This window comes from Bos taurus, chromosome 14 (assembly GCF_002263795.3).
Source record: "Bos taurus isolate L1 Dominette 01449 registration number 42190680 breed Hereford chromosome 14, ARS-UCD2.0, whole genome shotgun sequence".
Taxonomy (NCBI): Eukaryota; Metazoa; Chordata; class Mammalia; order Artiodactyla; family Bovidae; genus Bos; species Bos taurus.
The window spans coordinates 8,303,268-8,323,668 of NC_037341.1; the positions used below are offsets into that span (position 1 = coordinate 8,303,268).

At 49.3% G+C, this 20,401-nt stretch overlaps 2 protein-coding genes across 9 annotated transcripts in view; one reads left to right on the plus strand and one right to left on the minus strand.

The window, feature by feature from the left end:
• Nucleotides 1-12,533, plus strand: part of SLA (Src like adaptor) — a 38,354-nt gene extending 25,821 nt beyond the window's left edge. For 4 of the 5 annotated variants that reach the window (XM_010811932.4, XM_059893200.1, XM_059893201.1 and 1 more), the window contains 4 exons: nt 2,403-2,506; nt 5,203-5,334; nt 9,432-9,564; nt 10,436-12,533. In XM_010811932.4, coding sequence (XP_010810234.1) covers nt 2,403-2,506; nt 5,203-5,334; nt 9,432-9,564; nt 10,436-10,649 — 583 coding nt within the window. In that variant the 3' untranslated portion in view covers nt 10,650-12,533. The remainder of the gene's footprint in view (nt 1-2,402; nt 2,507-5,202; nt 5,335-9,431; nt 9,565-10,435) is intronic. The other variant, NM_001024533.2, reaches the window with a different exon arrangement.
• The window catches only part of TG (thyroglobulin), a 235,939-nt gene that overhangs the window by 85,771 nt on the left and 129,767 nt on the right, over nt 1-20,401 (minus strand). Inside the window, exons 41-43 of one of the 4 annotated variants that reach the window (XR_003038023.2) lie at nt 18,221-18,423; nt 13,361-13,522; nt 12,664-12,788 (exon numbers count right to left, since the gene is read on the minus strand). Coding sequence is in view for 2 of the 4 variants with exons in the window: in XM_025001401.2 (XP_024857169.1) it covers nt 13,499-13,522; nt 18,221-18,423 (227 nt within the window). In the remaining 2 variants the exon portion in view is untranslated. 4 annotated transcript variants of the gene reach the window in all.

Sequence of the window (20,401 nt, forward strand, 5' to 3'; positions counted from 1 at the left end):
TCATATCCAACATACAGAGAACATGCTGCCAAAAATGCTTACACACCCACCTTGACAAGTGGAGAAGTCAAGCAGAAAAGAGCCCCTTTAAATAATAAAGCATGCAGATGAGAAAGCAAGATGTTTCTCTCCCCTGCAGTCATACAGAAGAGGCCACGGGACATAACAGGTGGCCCTGGTGGCCAGCACACCCCAGCCAGGACAGGTGTGGCTCAGTCTGCCTTCCACTGTGGGGCCTTGGAAAAAAATTCCTCAGCCTCCACGAACCACAGTCTCCTCATCTGTCCAGCTACCAAGGCCAGAACTTGGCATATAGGACAGGAGAAAGGAACTCCACTTTTCACTTGAGGGGTCCAGAAATAACTTCCTTACAGTCAGAGAAAGACTCTATAAGCCACCCGCTTACTTGGGGAAGCAGAGCAAACTGCCTAAGTTTTTTGAAGCGTGGAACCCAGTGCATTTCATTCAGCGTTACTGATTCTGATGATGAATATCAAGAGTTGTCCCTGTGCTGAGGATGACAAAGCTGAGCAGAGGAGGGGTGGTGGTGGCTATGAGAGTTATGTCCTGAAAGAGACCTGAGTCATGTAACTCTGATCAGCTGTGTGTCATTGATCCATCCATGCACTCAGCCATCAGCCATCAGCACCTTCATGGTGAAGAGGCAGTGCTCAATGCCGGCATGAGTAGGGACGGGGGCTGAAGAACCCAGACGAGTAAGATGTAATTCTGACCCTACAGAGTTTCCATTATTACAGGTACAAACACAGAGCAGGAAGAGAGGGGGTGCACCATGGTGGTCACGGAATTGGAAAAATGCAGCCTAGTTTAGCAGTGCCCACTGTGATGTGGGTGCCCAGTTGCTCAGTCGAATTCAATTCTTTGTGACCCCAGGGGCTGCAACTGCCAGGCTCCTCTGTCCATGCGATTTCCCAGGCAAGCATACTGGAGTGGGTTGCCATTTCCTACTCCATGGATGGGTCACTTCAACAAATTACTTAATCACGCTGACCCTCAGCATCCTCATCAGTGAGACAGAGAGTATGCTCTTGACCTTAGGTGGTTGATACAAAGGTTGGATGTCAAGTGCATGACACGGTGTGGGCCCATAATTAGTATTCATGCATGGATGTCGTTATTGCCATTGTTTTATTATCTTCATTTTTATAAGTGGAATTTCATGAAAGGACTTGAAATGATGAATGTTTATCACTTACGCTAAAACAAACTAATAGGCCACGCATCACGGAGAACTAAGGGAACAGTTGAAATATTTGGCCCCATATGGCGTCACCATGATCTTACCAACAAGAGCACTCTTGGAGACCAGCACATAAGTAAAGTGGTATCTGACATTATGTCTTCGGGTTTCTCACACGTGGCGGGAAGCCTCAGCCAGCCCTGCCAATGGCCTGCGTTCATGCCACGGGGAATATCAAAGGGTGAGAAACAGTGGAGTGTTAAGACTCCCACAACACTCGCTCATCCAGACGTGATCAAAAGCCAGGGCCCGTTCGCTGAAACCCAGCATCAATTGAGAAGGAATGGATGATTGCTTCCAAATACACAGCAGCCAACTGCTAACTGTGGTTCTGCAAAACCAGTCAGGGCCCTTCACCCCAGAACACAGATTCCTTTGTGCCCCCAGCTGCTTTCTAAAGCATGTTCAAAGTGCCCGCTCTCCTCTGAAGGTGAACATTCCATTGGAAAGCTGGGCTACAGTATTATAACCGTTTTATTTTTAACAGTGAAGTGAAAAAAAAGGCACGGAAATGCATCATACAATGACAACTGAGTTTAAAAACGTGTTGAAAAGGAGAAAACAGGAGGAAATAGAATGTATGCAGGGTGGGGTGTCAGGTGGTAAAATTAGGCACCGCCATTTCTTTCATTTTCTTTCTTTCTCATGTTGACTCATTCTTTCATGGCTATATACCAAGCTTAATAACCTGGACACCCAGGTGAGCAAGACAAAACTCCAAACAACAAGCATGGTCTCTGCCCCCGTGGATGGAGGAACTGAGTAGTCAGAGTACAAGGAACATAGACATTAAATAAACTGCCAGAAAGGTCCCTTTTCATGTTTTAAGATGCTTTTATATAATATGGAATTGGGTACCATGCAGCTGGCATTTGAGAAACAGGATGAGAAAGATGCTGTGTGCCTCTCCGTGTCATTATTCAATGTAACACCTGCCTTTCAGTGGGTACTCAGGAACTATTTGAAAGATTAAAAGAATGAATGAATGAGCCATTGATTGCCTTGATCTTTTTTTTGTTTGTTTTTTAAATCCCAACAGCGGGTTTTATGTTAGCTGGACCTGGATCATTTCTGCATCCCTCCTATCTTTTGATGGGGAGGGTACATTCAGGGTACTCATGGCTGTCTTTCTTGTCCCCAGTTGGCTGTTTGAAGGGCTGGGCAGAGACAAGGCTGAGGAGCTGCTGCAGCTGCCGGACACAAAGATCGGCTCGTTCATGATCAGAGAGAGTGAGACCAAGAAAGGTGAGCAGCCTTGAACCCATCCTTCCATGCGGGGGTCAGAAAACAAGCTTTGCTCTGGGCTGACTCATGCATCACCCGGCTCAGGTTCCCTCCCTCCCACGATGCACGCGAATCGACCCATGCGGTGAGCTCCCAGAAGCCCATATACTGGCAGTGTGGCCAGCACCGAAACTGGGGCACTAGAGCCAGGCCACAAGGAGCTGGTGGGGCACTGGCTCAGGCTTTGACCCACGCCAGGCCTGGCAGACTACCACTGCAGAATTTCCCAATAGCTGAGAAAAGATGAAAATGCCCGTGGGCAGTGCCCGGGCCAGACAGGACATGGGCCGCAAAGCTCTGTGACTGGGGCAAGTCGTGTACTTCTCTGACCTCAGTTTTCTCATCTGTGAAACAGAGAGAAAACCCCTTCCTTGTGAGATTGTGGTGTGATTCAAATGTAATAATATGTTGTGCTCTCACGACACAGTGGACCTTCAATCTTAGTCCCTGCTGTGCTCTACAATGAAATCAGGCTGCTAAGAGGATTGGGACGAGCAGATTCACTATGGCCTTCACCACTGTAATTTTCATACATCCTACGCACTAAGTAATTCAGTGAAAAAGAAATAGCCGGGCTTTGCCATGGTTCAAAACAAGAGTCTCCAACTCTAGTTTGGCCTGTATGAATCACTAAGAAGTCACCTCCTCTCTCTAAGCCTCTTTTCCTTTCTCTATAGCATGGGATTAACAATGGGAATGTGTTTGGCAGGTGTCTGGAATAGGTGGTGGTGGTTTAGTTCACTAAGTCGTGTTCAACTCTTACGACCCCATGGACTGTAGCCTGCCAGGCTCCTCTGTCCATGGGATTCTTCAGGCAAGAATACTGGAGTAGGTTGCCATTTCCTCCTCCAGGGGATCTTCCCGACCCAGGGATCAAACCCGGGTCTCCTACATTACAGGCAGATTCTTTACCAGCTGAGCTACAAGGGAAGCCCTACAAGGGAAGTCTGGAATAGAGTATGCATAAACACAGAAGCCAAACATTAATAGCTGGGGGTTACTCAGACTAACTGAGAATTAATATTAATTTCTTGAATATAGAAAATAGCTCCAAGATCTCAGCCTGTTTCTTGTACACCCACCATCAAAGAACAGACAATGTGGTTTCTGAGACTATCTCCCATGCGCTTATTAAGCACCAGAGGTACCTGGTACTGGATGGAACCTTCCAGTAAAATGAGCGTCAGCTTTCCTCTGGGGAAGCAGGGACCTTCTGTGTGATATAATGAAGAATCCAGGACCAACCTTTTTTCTTAAAAAACCTAAATATGCAGGGTGAGAGCAAAAGCAAAGCAGAGGCAAAACTTCCTGTGCGGGTCCCAGGGGGTCTCCTGAGGCAGGAGACCCAGGCCCAGGCAGGGTCAGGGGGTGGGGGTGGAAGGACCCCAAGTGTAGCTGCCAGAGCTGATCTAAAAGCAGACCGAGCGGCAGCCTGGGTGGGGGCGGCAGGCTCTGCTCCCTCGGGCATGCAAAGTTCTCGTAAGTTTCCACCTGCAGCTCTTGAACGGCTGCTGTCCTGTTGCCACTACCGGAAGACGCACACTGAACCGATGCAGAGGGCGGGCCTGGGAGAGCAAGGGATGCTGGCCACTAGAGAGGCCTGCTCCAGGAGGACGAAGGTCCCACTTGCCTCGGGGCGGCCACTCCTGAGCTGCGTGCCTCCAGCCATCGCACTGCTTGCCCTGAGTCTCAGTTTCTCCAGCTGTAACGGTATCTGAGGACAATACCTCCCAGGGTCTTTCTGAGAATCAACAGAGAGGTTGCTATGAAATAGCTCAGCCCCTGACCCCGCATATGCAAGCCAAAACTCAGTACACGCAGTGTCCCTCCCCACTCACTGCCTTGTGAGTCTTTTCCCTCCTGGAAGACAGAGCAAGAAGGACCCCTGTGTGTGTGTGTGTGTATGTGTGTGTGTGTATGTGTGAGACTCAGTGGTGTCCGACTCTTTGCGACCCCGTGGACTGTATCCCACCAGGCTTCTCTGTCCATAGAAATTTCCAGGCAAGAATACTGGAGTGGGTTGCTATTTCCTACTCCAGGGGATCTTCCCAATCCAGGGAATGAACCCACATCTAATGCACTGCAGGCAGATTCTTTACCATCTGAGCCACCAGGGAAGCCCAAGAACCCTTACACATGACCTAAGCCCAGTTCTCTCACTTTCCATTTGAGGAAATGGAGGCTACGAGAGGTGCAGACACTCACCCAACATTCTGCTCCATGCTCCCAATGGGCGGGGTTCCATCCCTACTCAGGGAACTAGATCCCACATAACACAACTTAAGAGTTTGCATGCTACAACTTAAAAAAAAAAAAAAAAAAAAAAGATCCTGCATGCTGCATCAAAGATCCCATGAGCCACAACTGAGACTCAGTGCAGCCAGATAAAATAAATACATGAATATTTTTGAAAAGAAATTTTAAAAAGAAAAGAGCATTGCAGTACAGTTAATACAACTGGACTGCTCAAATACATTCCCGGAGATTCTAAAGAGTGAGCTACATCCAAACAGATGAGGCTCGAGCAGTTGTTGCTCAAAACACAAGAGTGTCTGGGTTCCATGGTCGTATCACAAGGCTGAGAAGGTCTGCCTCCACGGTGGTGGGCTCCTTAGCTGGTGGCCCTGGGGTGATGAGCTGTCCTCCACTCCCTGCAGGTTTTTATTCCCTCTCAGTGAGACATCGGCAGGTGAAGCATTACCGAATCTTCCGTCTGCCAAACAACTGGTATTACATTTCTCCGAGGCTCACCTTCCAGTGCCTGGAGGACCTGGTGAATCACTATTCCGGTAAGAAACACTCCATCAAGACCGACGCGTGATATCTCTCTTGGCTCACTGCCTCCCCCCGCCCAATCCCAACTCCAGGCACTCAGTCCAGGCTGCTCCCCTAGACCCGCCTGCTGATTTACTTTGCTCTCTTGTTCATCCTGGCTTCTTCAAATGCTCTTTTCTTGGTAATTCAGACTGCAAATTTCAGGCTAAAACACACTGAATGTGAATGCTAAGTAAGTAAAACCCAGCCAACCTGAACTTCACCCTCTCTCTGCCTGTAAGAGAAATGAATCAGGACGCCCCTACAGTCAAAACCACAGATGGTCTGCACTTCCTTAAGTGGGTCGCACACTTGGGCCTCTGGGGCTTGGCTCTGAAATGCCCTTCATTTCCCCCTTTCTGCATGTCAAAGTCCTCATCAACCTCCAAGGCCCACAGGAAGCCAGCTCTGTGATGAAGCCCTCGGAGGTAGAAGACGAATGGCCTGTTTTTTCTCTGCTCCCCTGGCACGCCAGGTGTTTTTCTCCCTAGAATTCTGGGCGTTCCGCCTGGTGACCTAGTTAAGTGTCTACTAGTTTGTGTTTCTCAACAAGCTCTTAGAAACCAGGGATTATACTTCATTCATCTGAATGTCCTTCCTGGGCCCAGGAGACAGGTCCAAGCATGCCATGCTGACCGGAGCATCCTCCAAGACGGTGGATGCGGAGCGGGGTTTGATGGAGGTGACAGGTGTAGTGCACAGAGTCGGAAGAGGAACTGTGAGTTAGACTGACCTGAACGCCAGGTCAGGAGTTAAGAGTTTCACCCTATGGAAAAGGGAGAAATGGTATTTAAAAAAAAAAAAAAAAAGTGGCTACATTTGTAAAAGCTGGCTCTGAAACCATCTTGTGTTCAGATCCCAGATCTGGGCAACCTTGGGCTGGCGGTTCACCTTTGAGCCCATTCTTCTCTGTGTCAGGCAGACGCCAAGTGTTCCTATCTTGAAGACACGGTGAGAGTTCACCAAGTTAGCGCAGGGAAAGTGCAGATGAGAGCACCCCGGACATAAATGTGAGCTCCTGCTAGCGAGCCACTGTGTGAGCCGCTGTTCTCTGACCAGGAGGGCGCCCTCCTCCCCGCTTCTGCCATGCGAGAGAAAGGAAGACAGAAGCCGCTTTCACTGCACAAGCATCTTCCCCCTACCACGTTCTGGATGTCTGAACCCGCCCTGGATTCTTTAGGATGTGTGATCCTAAAGGGCCTTTCAAGGTGAAAGGAGGCATCCACGGCGCTGGGTTACCACACCTGGCCTGTGAGAAGGGCAGGTCAGGAAGAAGGAATGGTCACTCGGGAGGCCCTCAGGCAAACTTGCCTCTGGGCTCTATGAGTTCTTGGGTGAAGACCTCCACCTCGTGGAGCCTACTCTGCTGTTCACGGACGGTGGATGAGCGCCCCACCTACAGGTGGTTGCCATGATTCTTGAATGTGACAGCTCATGCAACGTGTCTATCTGAGCTTGGCACATGGCGGGTGCAAAATAAACGATAAAGCAAATACTACTCCCACGACACCTGAACACCTAGCAGCTCAGCTAAAAATGAAAGAGGAAGGGAGTCCTGGAAGCAGTCAGCTTTTACTGATCACGAGTAGAAGTTGGTCGTGGTATTTGGCTTTTAATAAGAATCATCTGAGAGGTGTGGCGACCATAAGTTTTGCATAGACAAAAGCAAACATGAAAGGATGCTGGCCCGGCAGAGATGTTTACAGAGCAGGAGGTCCACGAGGCTTTCCTGCCGTGAACCCCCGAGGATCGCACGGCAGCACAGAAGCGCGCCCTCCGAAAACGTGCCCCGGGTCACTGCACCAGCACAGGGGTCGAAGCCAGCAGTCCCCTCTGCGAGTGACTGAAAAGGGTCTGGGGCCCTGCAAGGCTCCTGGTACCTTCAGGACCCCATGGTGGGAGTAACGTGGCCAATTTACATCCCACCACGTTCTTCCTAAACGCGCAGAATCTGAGAAAGCATGCACTCAGGGGTGTGAACAGACTTGTTTTATGAGTTACTTGTATTTATTATCCCAGTGCTTTTGGGCAAATTATTTAATAACTTCATAATGATTCAATTCTATTATTATTCAAATTTGCCATTATTGAATTTAATAATTTTGGAGCCTCAGTTTCTGTATCTACGAAGTGAAAGTGTCAATTGTTTAGTCATATCCAACTCGTTGCAACCCCATAGACTGTAGCCCGCCAGGCTCCTCTGTCCATGGGATTCTCCAGGCAAGGATACTGGAATGGGTGGCCATTCCCTTCTCCAGGGGATCTCTGTGACCCAAGGATAGAATCTGGGTCTCCTGAATTATAGGCAGATTCTTTACCATCTGAGCCAATAATTTTGGAGCCTCAGTTTTTGCATCTATAAAATGGGGATTAAAATGCCTCTTACAGGATTATCATTAGGACCAAAAAAAAAAAAAAAAATCATGCCTGTGACTGGCTGTGACCTTGAGCTCATGACTTGACCCCAAGGTCCTTGGCTTCTTCATTTCCCAAACGGGTACACAGTACTAACAGCCAGAGCAGTTCAGGACTCCCTGAACTGACAGCTGCCAGGTTCACTCAGCATGGGGCTGAGGCTACGTGCTCAGAAGTGCCAGTTCTCTTCTTTGCCAAAATGTATGTCTCATCCTAAGCATTAACCTTTGTAAGGAAGGCGCCCTCTACCGCTGCTGGTTTCTTTCGCCTTTGTGTCTGACTTGGTGTCCCTCGCCTCCTAACCTGTGAGGTCGTTTCAGTTTCCAGCCCGTGACAGGTAATTATTTCAGGTTCACATCCAGTTAAGCTCCCTGTAACCTCAGGGTCCGATCTCACATTCCTCAGTGCGCGCCAGCGTGGGTGGACATCTGAGTCTACGGTGAAAGTCACGCGGACGCAAAGCATTACTGACAGTCGCTCTCTGACTTGATTCTTCAGCTACAATTCCCCTTTGTTCTTTAGCAAGGACACCCCAAGAGCTCTATCAATGTGATGGAGACAGAGCCCAGCAGAGGGGTGCTGTGCTTCCTAAACCCTGGTGATGGGCGGTCTTGAAGCCGGCGTGGCTGCATCCAGGCAGACACTTCATCTCCCGTACAACATGAGACCCACTGGGCTCTGCATCCTCAGTAGGGCCACAGAGAATCTCCTGCATCTGTGAGAACATCTGAGCACTGCAGGCTCGAGGGTATCTCACGATGACATGGGCTAGGGGAAGGCTTTGAAGAGGTAGAGCCTCTATCTTAAAGCTCCTAGAGAGATGGGGGACCCTGGAAGCTCAAGTAGGAGCTATTAACAGGAGGATAAAAGGAAAGGATTTATTTAATTTTCATCCTCTTTGTGCTTGAGTATCTAGGGTAGAGAAGAGAGAAGTTTCTTTTTTGTCTTTGTCCATTTTCTTCTCGATTTTGCCTTTTACCTTTTTGTTTTTCGCCTATTTCTGTGTCTTTCATCCTTTTTGGTCAGTCTTCGCTTCTTCCCCTCCTTTCCTGTCTACCTAATTCCCTCCTCTCTTAGTCTTTTTTCCAGCCTTCCTCCCTTCTCTCTCCTTTCCTTTCTGTCTTCTTCCCTTATTTCCTTTCTCTCTCTTCCTTCCTACAGAGGCATGAGCCCCACCGGTGTATATGGACTCCCGTTCTGTGTGCTGTGGGGGACGCAGCAGTGCACGTAGCCCCCCAGCACACAGGAGGCTGCCCCCGAAGCTGATGGCCCGGCATCTTGGCGGGAAACCCCTGAGTGTGGGGTCTCCCTCACATGGGCACTCTGCCAGCTGTTCTCACGTGTCAGCTCCATCCTCTCATCCAACAGGAGAGGATTCAGGTTCAGAGAGGGTCCAGGTGATGCGCTATCTGGGCGGAGCTGAAACCCTACCCCAAGTCTGGCGGATTCTGGGTCCTAAAGTCTACTCTTGCCTTGTGTCAAGCTAAGCACAGTGTGCATTCGGGGCATATTGAGATGTCTTCAACAGCTGCGCACATGGTTCTCAGCCCCTCACAAATCTCAGCCTCAGTTTCCCCTCATGAATATCCAGGGCCCCGCAGCACGCACTGGCCGGGGCATCTCAGAGCCGCTGACCGGTTCTCTGCTTTCTCCTCAGAGGTGGCCGACGGCCTCTGCTGTGTGCTGACCACGCCCTGCCTCACTCAGACGGCAGCAGCCCCAGCAGTGAGAGACTCCGACTCACCTGTCACCCTGCGCCAGAAGACCTTTGACTGGAGGAGGGCGATAAGGTGTGTGTGTGTGTGTGTGTGTGTGTGTGTGTCCTCCATGAATGTATAAGCCCCAAACCAATACGTGAGCCCAGCACATAAAAACTGGCCTGTTCCTTCCAGCCTTGCCACCCCCTTTCTCTGAGCAGGTGCAGACCCCAGGAATCCCAATGTCCCTGGGAGACCGACCTGTCTCAGCTCCCACACCCTGGGTGGCGTGGTCCCAGCAGCTCCCCGCCACGGCCTCAGTAACCCCAGTTCTGCACACATTCATTCAGCACTCCTTCAGTGTCAGTTGAATATTTTCTAGCTGAATGATACCACCTTGCGCTTTTCTAATTGTTAGTATCCTAGACAGCAACACACAGATCAATCTCGTGTAAATTTAATATTGTTGTAAACTCAATAGTGAAGCTTAAACCCACCAGCAAAATCCTAAAGTGACTTCATGCTTTAAGGGGGAAAAAAAATCTTCCTTTATTTGCTCTGATTGTCAGCTATTGCATTTAAGGGGTATATGTAAGTGGGGCCTGGTGGGTTACCTTACTAATTAAATAATGATCCAGACATCCCACTGGTAAATTCAAAGAAAATCAGTGATCAGAATTGCCTAGGAAATAAAACAGCTGTTCCTTGTAAATTATCATGAAGGAAGATTCATTAAAATGTACAGCTGGAAGTTTTAGCCATCCAAGGAAACAGTGGCTCAGAGAGGTCAAGTGATTTCTCCAAAATTACACAGCCACAGATGGAAGAAGCAGAATTAGAACAAGTTCGATACGCATTAACCAGGCTCTTCATTTGTTTTTCTTCCTTTTCTTATTCTCTTGTGCTCATCCCGCTACATCCTCTGCTTGGCCCCTTTCTCTGTCCGCTGTCTACCCACTAACAGACAGCAAGAGGACTCGGAGGGGGCAGAGAGCCCGATCGCTGTGGATGAGTCCCTTTTCAGCTACGGCCTTCGGGAAAGCATCGCCTCATACTTGTCCCTGACAGGAGATGACAGCACCTCCTTCGACCGGAAGAAGAAAAGCGTGTCCCTGATGTACAGTGGGAGCAAAAGGAAGAGCTCTTTCTTCTCATCACCACCGTACTTTGAAGACTAGCCGGAGAACAGACACCATGGTGTTTGCCCAAAAGAACAGAGGTTATGACTGTCACCTGGCATCCTGCACAGAGGCACATGGTCCCTGGGGAAACTCGCGTCTTCCAGAAGCCAAGAGAAGCCACGTGGAGAACTGAACTCTTGTCTTCTGTATCCACATCACGACAAAGGGAACCCCTCCCTGGTGTCTGATCCAGCACACTGCAAAACATTGACTCCTGGCATCTTCGTGCAAGGGGGTCGGAAGAGCCCTGTGTGTGTGGGTGTGTGTGGGGGTGTGTGTGGGTGTGTGTGTGTGTGCACGCTATATCTGTGCAAAAGACAAAGATGCTCTCTCACAAGAAAGTGCACTGGTGCTGATCTCCAGCACACTGCCCAGCTAGGCTCCCTCTGAGGCCACTAGAGAAAACTTCTGAATGAGAAAAGCCTGAGAAGAAAATGAGCCAGAAGTTACAGCCTGGCAGACAATCTGGGTTTGCAAATTGATCCCTTGCACTGAACTTTTGAAACCTATCTGTAAAGAGAGACCTCTGGGCTGCAGCTCCTCTCTTTCTAAGGGAGCTCAGTGACACTAAACGCTGACCTTATGACCTTCCTTATGAGTCCCCAGTTGGAAGATCCCTTTGGGTTCTAGCTCCAAAACTACGTGTGTAAAAGTCAGATGACTTCCCTACTTATGCAGAGACCAGGGGAAATGGGAGAGGAGGTGGCTGCCAATGGGAAAGCACAAGGGCAGGCCTGGGACGGAGCGCAATTTCGCAACATCACCAACCATGGCTCGCAGCACAGAAAGGGCTTTTCTGGGATGCTGAGGGTCTTGCCTATCTTAATGCACCTGTTATTCATTCGTGATTACCAGAAGAGGCACTGTGTTAAGTCCTGTGTAGGTATCAGGCCCAGCAGTATAGACAGGAGGAAAATATTTGTATAGACAAATATTGTGGAAGTAGTGTGCTGTGCTAAGTCGCTTCTGTCATGTCTGACTCTTTGTGGCCCCATGGACTGTTGCCTGCCAGGCTTCTCTGTCCATGGGATGCTCCAGGCAAGAATACTGGAGTGGATTGCCATGTCCTCCTGGGACTGGGTGACCCAAGAGTTCATGTCTCAGCTGGATCCTTAAGTAGTAGAAGGGCTGGCTGGACTGGATAAGTAAAAATGGTTGGATATTTTGAAAAAAGGAACTTGATAAGTTCTAAAGAAATCATCCATCCAGTATCTTCTTCTAAAAAGAGTCTGTCAGCCACATGAATAAAAATGCTAAGCTCCAGAAAAGAGGGGAACCGGAGTGGCTTAATTCTGTCAAACAGAATTTTAAGAGATGAGAGAGAAAACACCACAAATTTCTGGACAAGGAGAAGCGATTCTCTCCAGATCCTGTTAGGAAGGGGTTGCAGTTGCCTCTAGGACCTGTTTCCCCGCCGTTGCAAAGGGCTTCCAGGAGAGGAGGGGTGCTGCTGATAGGAAAAGCCTGTCTGTTCAGCATATGCCTTCCAGCCGTCTGAGATCACTGCCCTGGTGGTGTGTGCACATGCGTTTACACGATTTTCTGTATCATCGGATTCCAGAGTGTTTATCCAAGAGGACGTTTGTGGTTTCCTCAACACTCCCCACAGGCTATTTCTAAAGGGCCGGCCGATGTATGGGAAATGAATGTAACTCTGGGGACGCCAACTCCCACCTCCTCGCCAATGGCAGATGTGTGTACTGCGTCTTCTGTACTGTTTTCCGTTGTAACCAACGAATGGTTGGGACGTTTGGGGAGGACTCGGCGGGGTGGGGTGGGGGCAGGTTTCAAATGGGAAGCATTACATTTTGCTAAATCATGTATTTATTCCTGATTAAAATAAGCCTAATAAATATTTAATTCTCGGGGACTCCCCTGGCAGTCCAGTGGTTGAGACTTCGCCTTCCAATGTAGTGGGGGGGATGCGATCCCAGGTCAATGGGCTAAGGCCCCACAAGCCTCGCGGCCAAAACATAAAACAGAAATGTGTTTTAACAAACTCAACAAAGACTTTAAAAGTGGCCCACATGAAGAAATATTTAATTCTTGGCATGCTGGGGAGAGGTTCCTGGGTGAGGCAGCTGGGTGGTTAGTTCAGAGGCTCTGTGGGTTGAGAATTTTTAAAGAAACTTGCAGCTGGAGAGAGAGGAGACCAGGGAACACAAGAGGAAGCCACACTGGTTAGTGTATTGGCGTCTCCTTGAGGTGCAGTCATAAGAAAACAGGGTTTCGTGACTTTTGAGGCTGTCTCATCCGACTTGGGGCTGGACATCCAAGATCCAGGGAGATAACAACTTCTTAGTGATTGTTACGAAAGTTTGGTCTCACCTAGACACTCCTGCATGTTACTTGTGATAACTCTGCAATTTGTTCTTCCAAGAATTCCTTCCACAGATATGTTTTTGTACACCAACTAGATACCAGACACTGTTCTAGGGGCTGCGACCATTGCAGGGAAACCAGAAGAGGACCCTGCAAGCAAGCAGGGGGCAGGCGGTGTCCTTCCCAACCTAAGTCCCCAGGGGAGGCTCTCCTCTCCTTGCGTCCCCTCCCTTCTGCCTAAACTTCTAGACCCAGCCCCTCAGATGACAGCAAGACCCCAGGATGACAGAGAAACACATAGAAGGAATGTGGCCCCGTAGAAATCATGAGCTATCTGGACTCCCCACCTGGGAAAATGTTATGGGAAAGAGAAAAAAGAAACTCACTTGGTATTTAAGCTGCTTTCATGATGGGTCTCCTTATTAAAGCAGTTGAGCATTTGCTTCAAAGTGCAGAGAAATAAAAGGGCTTCCCAGTTAGCTCAGTGGTAAAGAATCCGCTTGCCAATGCAGGAGACTTGAATTCTATCCCTGGGTCAGGAAGATCCCCTAGAATAGGAAATGGCAACCCACTCTAGTATTCTTGCCTGGAAAATCCCATAGGCAGAAGTACTTGGTAGGTTACAGTCCATGGGGTTGCACAGAGTCAGACATGACTGAATGACTGAGCACACACACTCTCACACAGAAATAAACCTGATTTGCAGATAGTGAGATAACTTTATAAAAATCCAATGGACCCAGCAGACAAAGTATTAGAGACGATAAGAAAGCTGAGCAGATGCAGAACCAACTTAGTTCCTAACACCCATGTTTACCGACTGGAGAGTAACACAGAAAACATGAAACCACTTAGGAAGGGTCTTGCCTCACAGCAAGTTTGCAAAGCTTTTATGGAGAAAAGTTCAAAACTCTATGAAAAGATAAGGCGACAAAAATACTATGGGCCTGGTTATAGGGTTAAGCTGATATAAGAACTAACATCCTAAAAACATATTTTGCCAAAATGATTTGAAAAAGTACATGAAACTACTGTCCAATTCCCATCAGGAATATTTTTTTAAATCAGTGAACTTATTCTGGCTTCCAGGGTAGCTCAGTAGTAAAGAACCCGCCTGCCAGTACAGGAGACACAGTTTCAATCCCTGGGTCCGGAAGATCCCCTGGATAAGGAAATGGCAACCCACTCCAGTATTCTTGCCTGGGAAATCCCATGGACAGAGGAGCCTGGCAGGCTACAGTCCGTGGGGTCTCAAAGAGTCGGATGTGACTTAGTGACTGAACAAAAACAACATTAAAACGTATCCCAACGTACATACAGAAGCATCAAAACCCATGAATAGACAGGCCAATTTTGCCTTAGAGAAGTAGCAGGGTGGGTGAGTGCTCCTGAGAGGTTCATGTGGAAACAGGAGAAAACGGTGTTCTGGACCCAAACCACCATCTCCCTCGCACTGGCCCCAGATGGTTTAATGGACTCAGCGTGGTCTTAGATGCCCTCTTTGAACCAGGAGCTGAGCTAAGTGTTAAGGCCGTACTAAGGAGATGAATCCTATACCCAACCAAGCCTGCAGTCACAGTAGAAATGGAATAAGCTGTGCTAGAAAACATGACAAGCAAGTAAAATAAATCAGAATTCCTAAAAGTTACCAAGCAGAAGTCTCTTCACCACAGTGAGATTCTTTCTGTTTTAGAGATGGAGAAAGGCTTCGAGGTCCCATCCAGCTGAGCCCTAAAGATGGAGTGAGTTTCCAGGTGGAAAACAGGACGTGCTGACCACAGACCAGCGTGGAAAAGATCTAGAGGAAGGCGTGGCATTTTCTAGGAATGGTGGCAGAGCTGGTGAGCCTGGACTGCAGGGTTTGTGTGGGAAAGGAGAGAGGAAAATTTAGTGTGAGGCCAACTCCCGGGGCCTGGAGCTCACTCTGAGGAATGTAGAATTGGGGCAACGTTGTAGGAAAGCCATGGAAACTTTTTCTAAGTCCTGTAAATCACAGCGTGGAGGACACGACCTCTTTTACCTTCTGTTAAAACTGGCCAAGGGGTCAATGCCACAGAATTCAGGCTTGCAACATGGCCTCCCCTTCCTTCTTCAACCTTCCACGAGGGTAGGTGAAACCTCCCACCTCCCGACCTGCTTTTGTTTGGAATTGCCTTTGCTTGGCATCGGACATGGGGAACTGGGTTTCTTAAGTTCCCACAGGGTGCAGCACACTTTACAATGAGTTTACATCATGACTCCTCTAATCCTCGGAAAACAGAATTAATCACACCCATTTTATCCATGAAGCAGGTGAAGTAAAGGGTTTCACCCAAGGCCAGCATCTTAACGCAAGCTTGTCTGATTCTAGGCTCTTTGACACACTGAGACCCTGAACACATCCCAGGCTCTTGGAGAAACATTCTCACAGGATTCGGCTTCACAGGTTCCAGCCCCTAACGCAGTGCTTTCTTGACTGTGTGTTCTCTAGCAGGTCACTAAACATCTCTTGGCTTTCTCATGTCTAGATTAGAAACAGAATAAATGTCCCTTGCAAATCAATGTCAGGAACCTATGAGATCATGTATTGAAATGGATTTATGGTCCCATACACGCTAAACAAATACATATAAGCTATTAATTATCAAAGGAGTCTGTCTCGTTCAAATTTCAATAGTTCTGGCCCCAAGCTTTGCAGAAAGACTGAAGATTTTATCCAAGAATATATCACCACCTCACTTTCATTCCTCCAAACATCTGTTGGTAGAGAGCACGTTGAAGGAACTGCTAATATATTGAAGTATTTTAGTTCTCTCAGTTCCAAATAATTTCACACGCATCCCAAAGACTGCGGGGAACAGTTGTAAAAGCTGTCTGTAAATGACTAAAACAGAAGGAGGATTTATTTTTAAATACACTACCATTTGTTAAAACAGATTCGTTTTTGAAATTCCCCAAACATCTAAACTCTCCAGAACTTTTAAAAGGAAAATTCTGCCTTCTGGGCCTACTGGAAGGTATTTTTGGTGTCCTCTGGGTCCCCTTGAGTGTCTGGTTTCTGAGAGGGCCCTGGGGGGAATCCCTTTGGGATCAACTCAAAGTCAGGAAGGTCTGCTTTCAACTCCAGAAACTGCAAGATGTTTGTGCTCAGGTCTCCTGCCACTCAGATGGACCCCATATGGAGGGACAGACTGAAGACCACCCGAAGCGAAGGACAAGAAACACAAGAAGGAGGTGGGAGGAAGGGAAGCGGGCCGGCCTGTGAGTCCCAGGACACACACCATCGCTCCCCTACCCAGGTTTGCAAGCCAGCTCCTTCACTGGCTGTCAATCACGGAGCATTGACCATAAGCCAGCAGTGCTGGGTGCCCCGGGCTCTGTGGAGAGCCGGGCACTGCTGGCCCCTGCTGTCCTGGAGTTGACAGTCTGTGGGAGAGACACATGTGGCAGGAAGAGTAATTCTGCACTGGTGGGGAAGCAGGAGAAAGGCTGGATGAGATTTACAGGTGGCAGCGGCCACAGGAAGGGGGTCCAACCCGAGGCTGGAAAGTCTGGAAGGAGTCCCTGAAAGACGAGTAGGTCAGGAAGGAGAACGACGGGAGGAAAGCACTTCGGGCAGAGGAGAGCACCTGGAGGAGGCTGAATATAGCACAGACTTCTCAGTAAATACTAGAAGGCTCCGTGGCTGCCGGAGATATAGAAAGTAGCAGGAGGCGCTGCTCCCTCTCAGGGCAGAGACAATGCCCATCCAGCCTCAACTGTGCACTCTGAACTGGCACTTCTCTACCCTCCTCGTGGTCATGGGTTTGGACCTCAGGAAGGCTGGACAGAGCTGGGTGTGGTTTGATGGCCTTAGAATCGCCAGCTGGTCATGTCACTGGCCCTGACGGTTCTCCGTTGCTCTTTCCTTTGTGTCACTTAACAGTCTCCTCATTGCTTTCTTTTCCTCCAGCACTGGCCCCGTACATTCATCCTCCGCCAAGCTCTAGAAGTCTGACCCTTTGATGGTAAGAGTGTTCACAGTAACACTATTGCCAGTAGCCAAAAGGGGGAAGCAACTCAGATGTCAATCAGCAGACGAATGGATCAACAAAGCATGGTGTACACACACAATGCAATATCACTCAGCCTTAAAAATAAATGAAATTCTGATGCCTGCTACAACATGGATGAACCTTGAGGACGTTATGCTAAGTGAAATAAGCCGGTTACAACAGGACAGAGCTCATAGGATTCCACTCACCTGAGATAAATTCGCATTAGAGTAGGGAAATTCACAGAAGACAGAAAGTAGAAGAGACGTTACCAGGGGCTGGGAGGAAAGGAGAGTGGGGAGATAGTGCTTAATAGGTGCAGAGTCTCTGTTTGGAACGATGAAAAGGTGCTGCTGACGATTAACACTGATGGTCGCACCACGTTGTGAATGTACTTAATGCCAGTGAATGGTATGCTTACTAATGGTTAAGGTGGGAAACCAAACCAGCAAACAAACAAAAGCCGTCAACGGCTCACATGCACTCAGGATAAAACCCAAGGTGTTCGGTGCAGTCTGGCTGCTCTCTGCCTCCCAGCCTCCACTCCATGGTCCAGGCAGACTCTGCCCTCCCGCTGCACTGCATGATGGGCAGATCCCAGTGAGGAGCCCTTGATGCCAGGACTCTGGTTGCGTGCCAGTACAGCCTGCAGCATCAGCATGCACAGTCCCTCTCACAGGGCACGCCCTCCTCCCTGAGCTTGGTGAGGGGCTTCTCTCTGAGCTGCCATAAGACTCTCTTTTAAACAGCTGCTTTAAGTGTCTGTCCCCTCTCTCTCAAGTAAACTACAAGCTTCCTGAAAACTAGGGCACAGATCATGTAGTAAGGCATTTCCAGCAATGAGCGTAGTACCTGGCACCAGGTGGACATTCAATAAAATTAGAAGCTAATCAGAACAGCCAACAGAGCTTATGCTGTGGTTAACAGGTGGTTTCCTCCATCATAGTTATTCCATCCCTATCATTATCATATCACCATCATCATCATTTTCACCACCTTCATCACCATCACCATCATCATCATCATTAACACTACCCTGTCTACATGATTAGTACTTAAGCTACGAGTAGCTATGAGTAGCCAGTAACATCCTGGCTCACATACGCATAGAAAGATGGCCATGGGCAGGACACCAATTCAGAACAAAGGAAAAAGGAAATCCAAGCAATCGAAGTCAGGTGGGGGAAGGAAGGACCACCTTCAGCAAGACTGAAGACAGAGTGGGCAGCTCACCATCAGCACAGCTCTCCGGAAGAGTCTGGAGTTGGCGGCCCTGGTGGTTACAAGGTGGATGCTGGCTATATCGGCTCCGCCACGGTCTGCTGCCAGGGTCACGCGCCGAGGGTCCCCGCCAAACGCTTGGATGTGGGTCTGCACCCAGGTCAGAGCCACCACCTGGTCCAGCAGCCCCCAGTTGCCGCTCAGCTCGCTGGACCCTTAAGAAAGAGGAAAGCCTTTAACCCTCTGTGACCCTGCGCCCTGGATGCAGCCAATCAGGCATGTGGTGCCTGTGGGGGACTTAGACTCCTGTCCACCCAGGTCAGGACTGTGGTTTCTCAATATTGTGGGAGAGCCTGGGCTCCGGAATCAGGCCCATCCAGCTGGGATTCTCCCATCAGCCTTTGCCAACTAGGAGACCATGGACACGTCCCTCCACGTCTGTGAACTAAGGCTTTCCCATCCTAGAAGGGGTGGCTCCTCAGATGAGAGGCAGCGCGTGTTCAGAGCCCCCACTTGGCACATCCAGGGAAAACGAGATGAGCTTCCTGCCCTGGATCCTCCCTGACTGCCCCTGACTCTCCATGTCTCTTCCCCATGACAAAGGCCAGGCCAGCCTGAGCCATCAGTCTCACCCCTTCCCACCACCTTCCATGACCTTCAGCAGCACTCAGTAGAGCTGATCTTTTTTTTTTCTTATAATTCAGGAAATATTTTGTATTTTATTTTTAGATTTTTTTTGATGATGACCATGTTTAAAGTCTTTATTGAATTTTTTGCAATATTGCTTCTGTTGTATATTTTGACTTCTTGGCTGCAAGGCATGTTAGCTCCCTGACGAGGGATCAAACATGCACTTCCTGCATCGGAAGGCGAAGTTTTCACCACTGGACCACCAGGGAAGTCCCCAGTAAATATTTTCTGAAAGCTCAGCACTTTTAAAAAATTGAATGATTTGGACACAGAAAACATACAGCCAGAACATTCTTCTCCTTGGCATTTGAGACACTCTATGCCCAGGCCCCATGGCCATCTTCTGAATTGAGCGGACCCTCCTTAGTCTACACCACTAAGGACTCTGGAGCACCAGGCCAGTCCTGGTCCGAGCCGAGGCTCACGCCCTTCTTCTCTGGCAGACCCTTGGCTTCAACCACCGCCTACGTGTGGCTGACTCTCAGGATGACGTCGCTGCCCAGAGCACTCTCCAGGCCCAGGTCCCTCACGTGCCTCCAGGAGGCTGTCTCACGGGCACCTCAGGTCCATTCAATCCCAAAGGGAATCGATTCTAAGTCTCTTGAGCGCCCCGCCAGCAGCTTCTCCTGAGTTTCTTACCTTCTCCCTCAAACCCAGCCATACCCACCCACTCCTCTCCTGCACAAGCTTGTGGGTCTTCCCGGGCTCCTCTTTCAGCTGCATCCCCTCTTCCCCGCTCCCCTGGTGTGGTGCGTGCTCCCCCACTGATCTCTGCCCCGTCTCTCCTAGAGCTGTTCACTGGCCTCCTGTATCAGCACGCTCCTCCCGCCCCTGAATTCTCCATGTGCATCCAGAGTGATCTTCTCAATTGTAATTTTGATTATCTCTCTCTCTGAGACACACACACACACACACAACAATGTACACACACACCCCCCAATGTACACACACACCAGTGTACACACATACACTAGTATACACACACCAAGGTATACACACACACAAGAAAGTACACACACACACACACACACCAGTGTACACACACACACACACACAATCAATGTACACACACACACACACACCCTGCCCCATCCTATGTAAAGTCTCCCATCTCATCTCATGGTCCTTCGGGCACCATTTCTTCTCGTGCATTCCAAGCCCCCCAGGACCTGGTCATCCTCCTCTCGGGGCACATCTCCCTCTGTCTCTCCCCTGTCCTGTGCCGCAGCCACCCAGGCTCACCAGCAGATGCTCAAACACAGCAGCCCTCCCCTCCCCCACCCTGGGCTCGGCACATGTGACTTCCTTCACCCAGACCCCTCCCTCTGCCCTTGACCTGCCCTAGCTCTGACCTCCGACCCAGTCATCCTCTGAGTCTGAGTTACAGCGTCAACTCACAGGCAGCCTCGGGGGAAGTGAGGGTCCCCTTTCAGAGTACTTGTCAGCATGGGCTCCCCTGCGAGACTCCGCCCTCCACTAAAGCCAGTGGCACGCAGTCGGTCC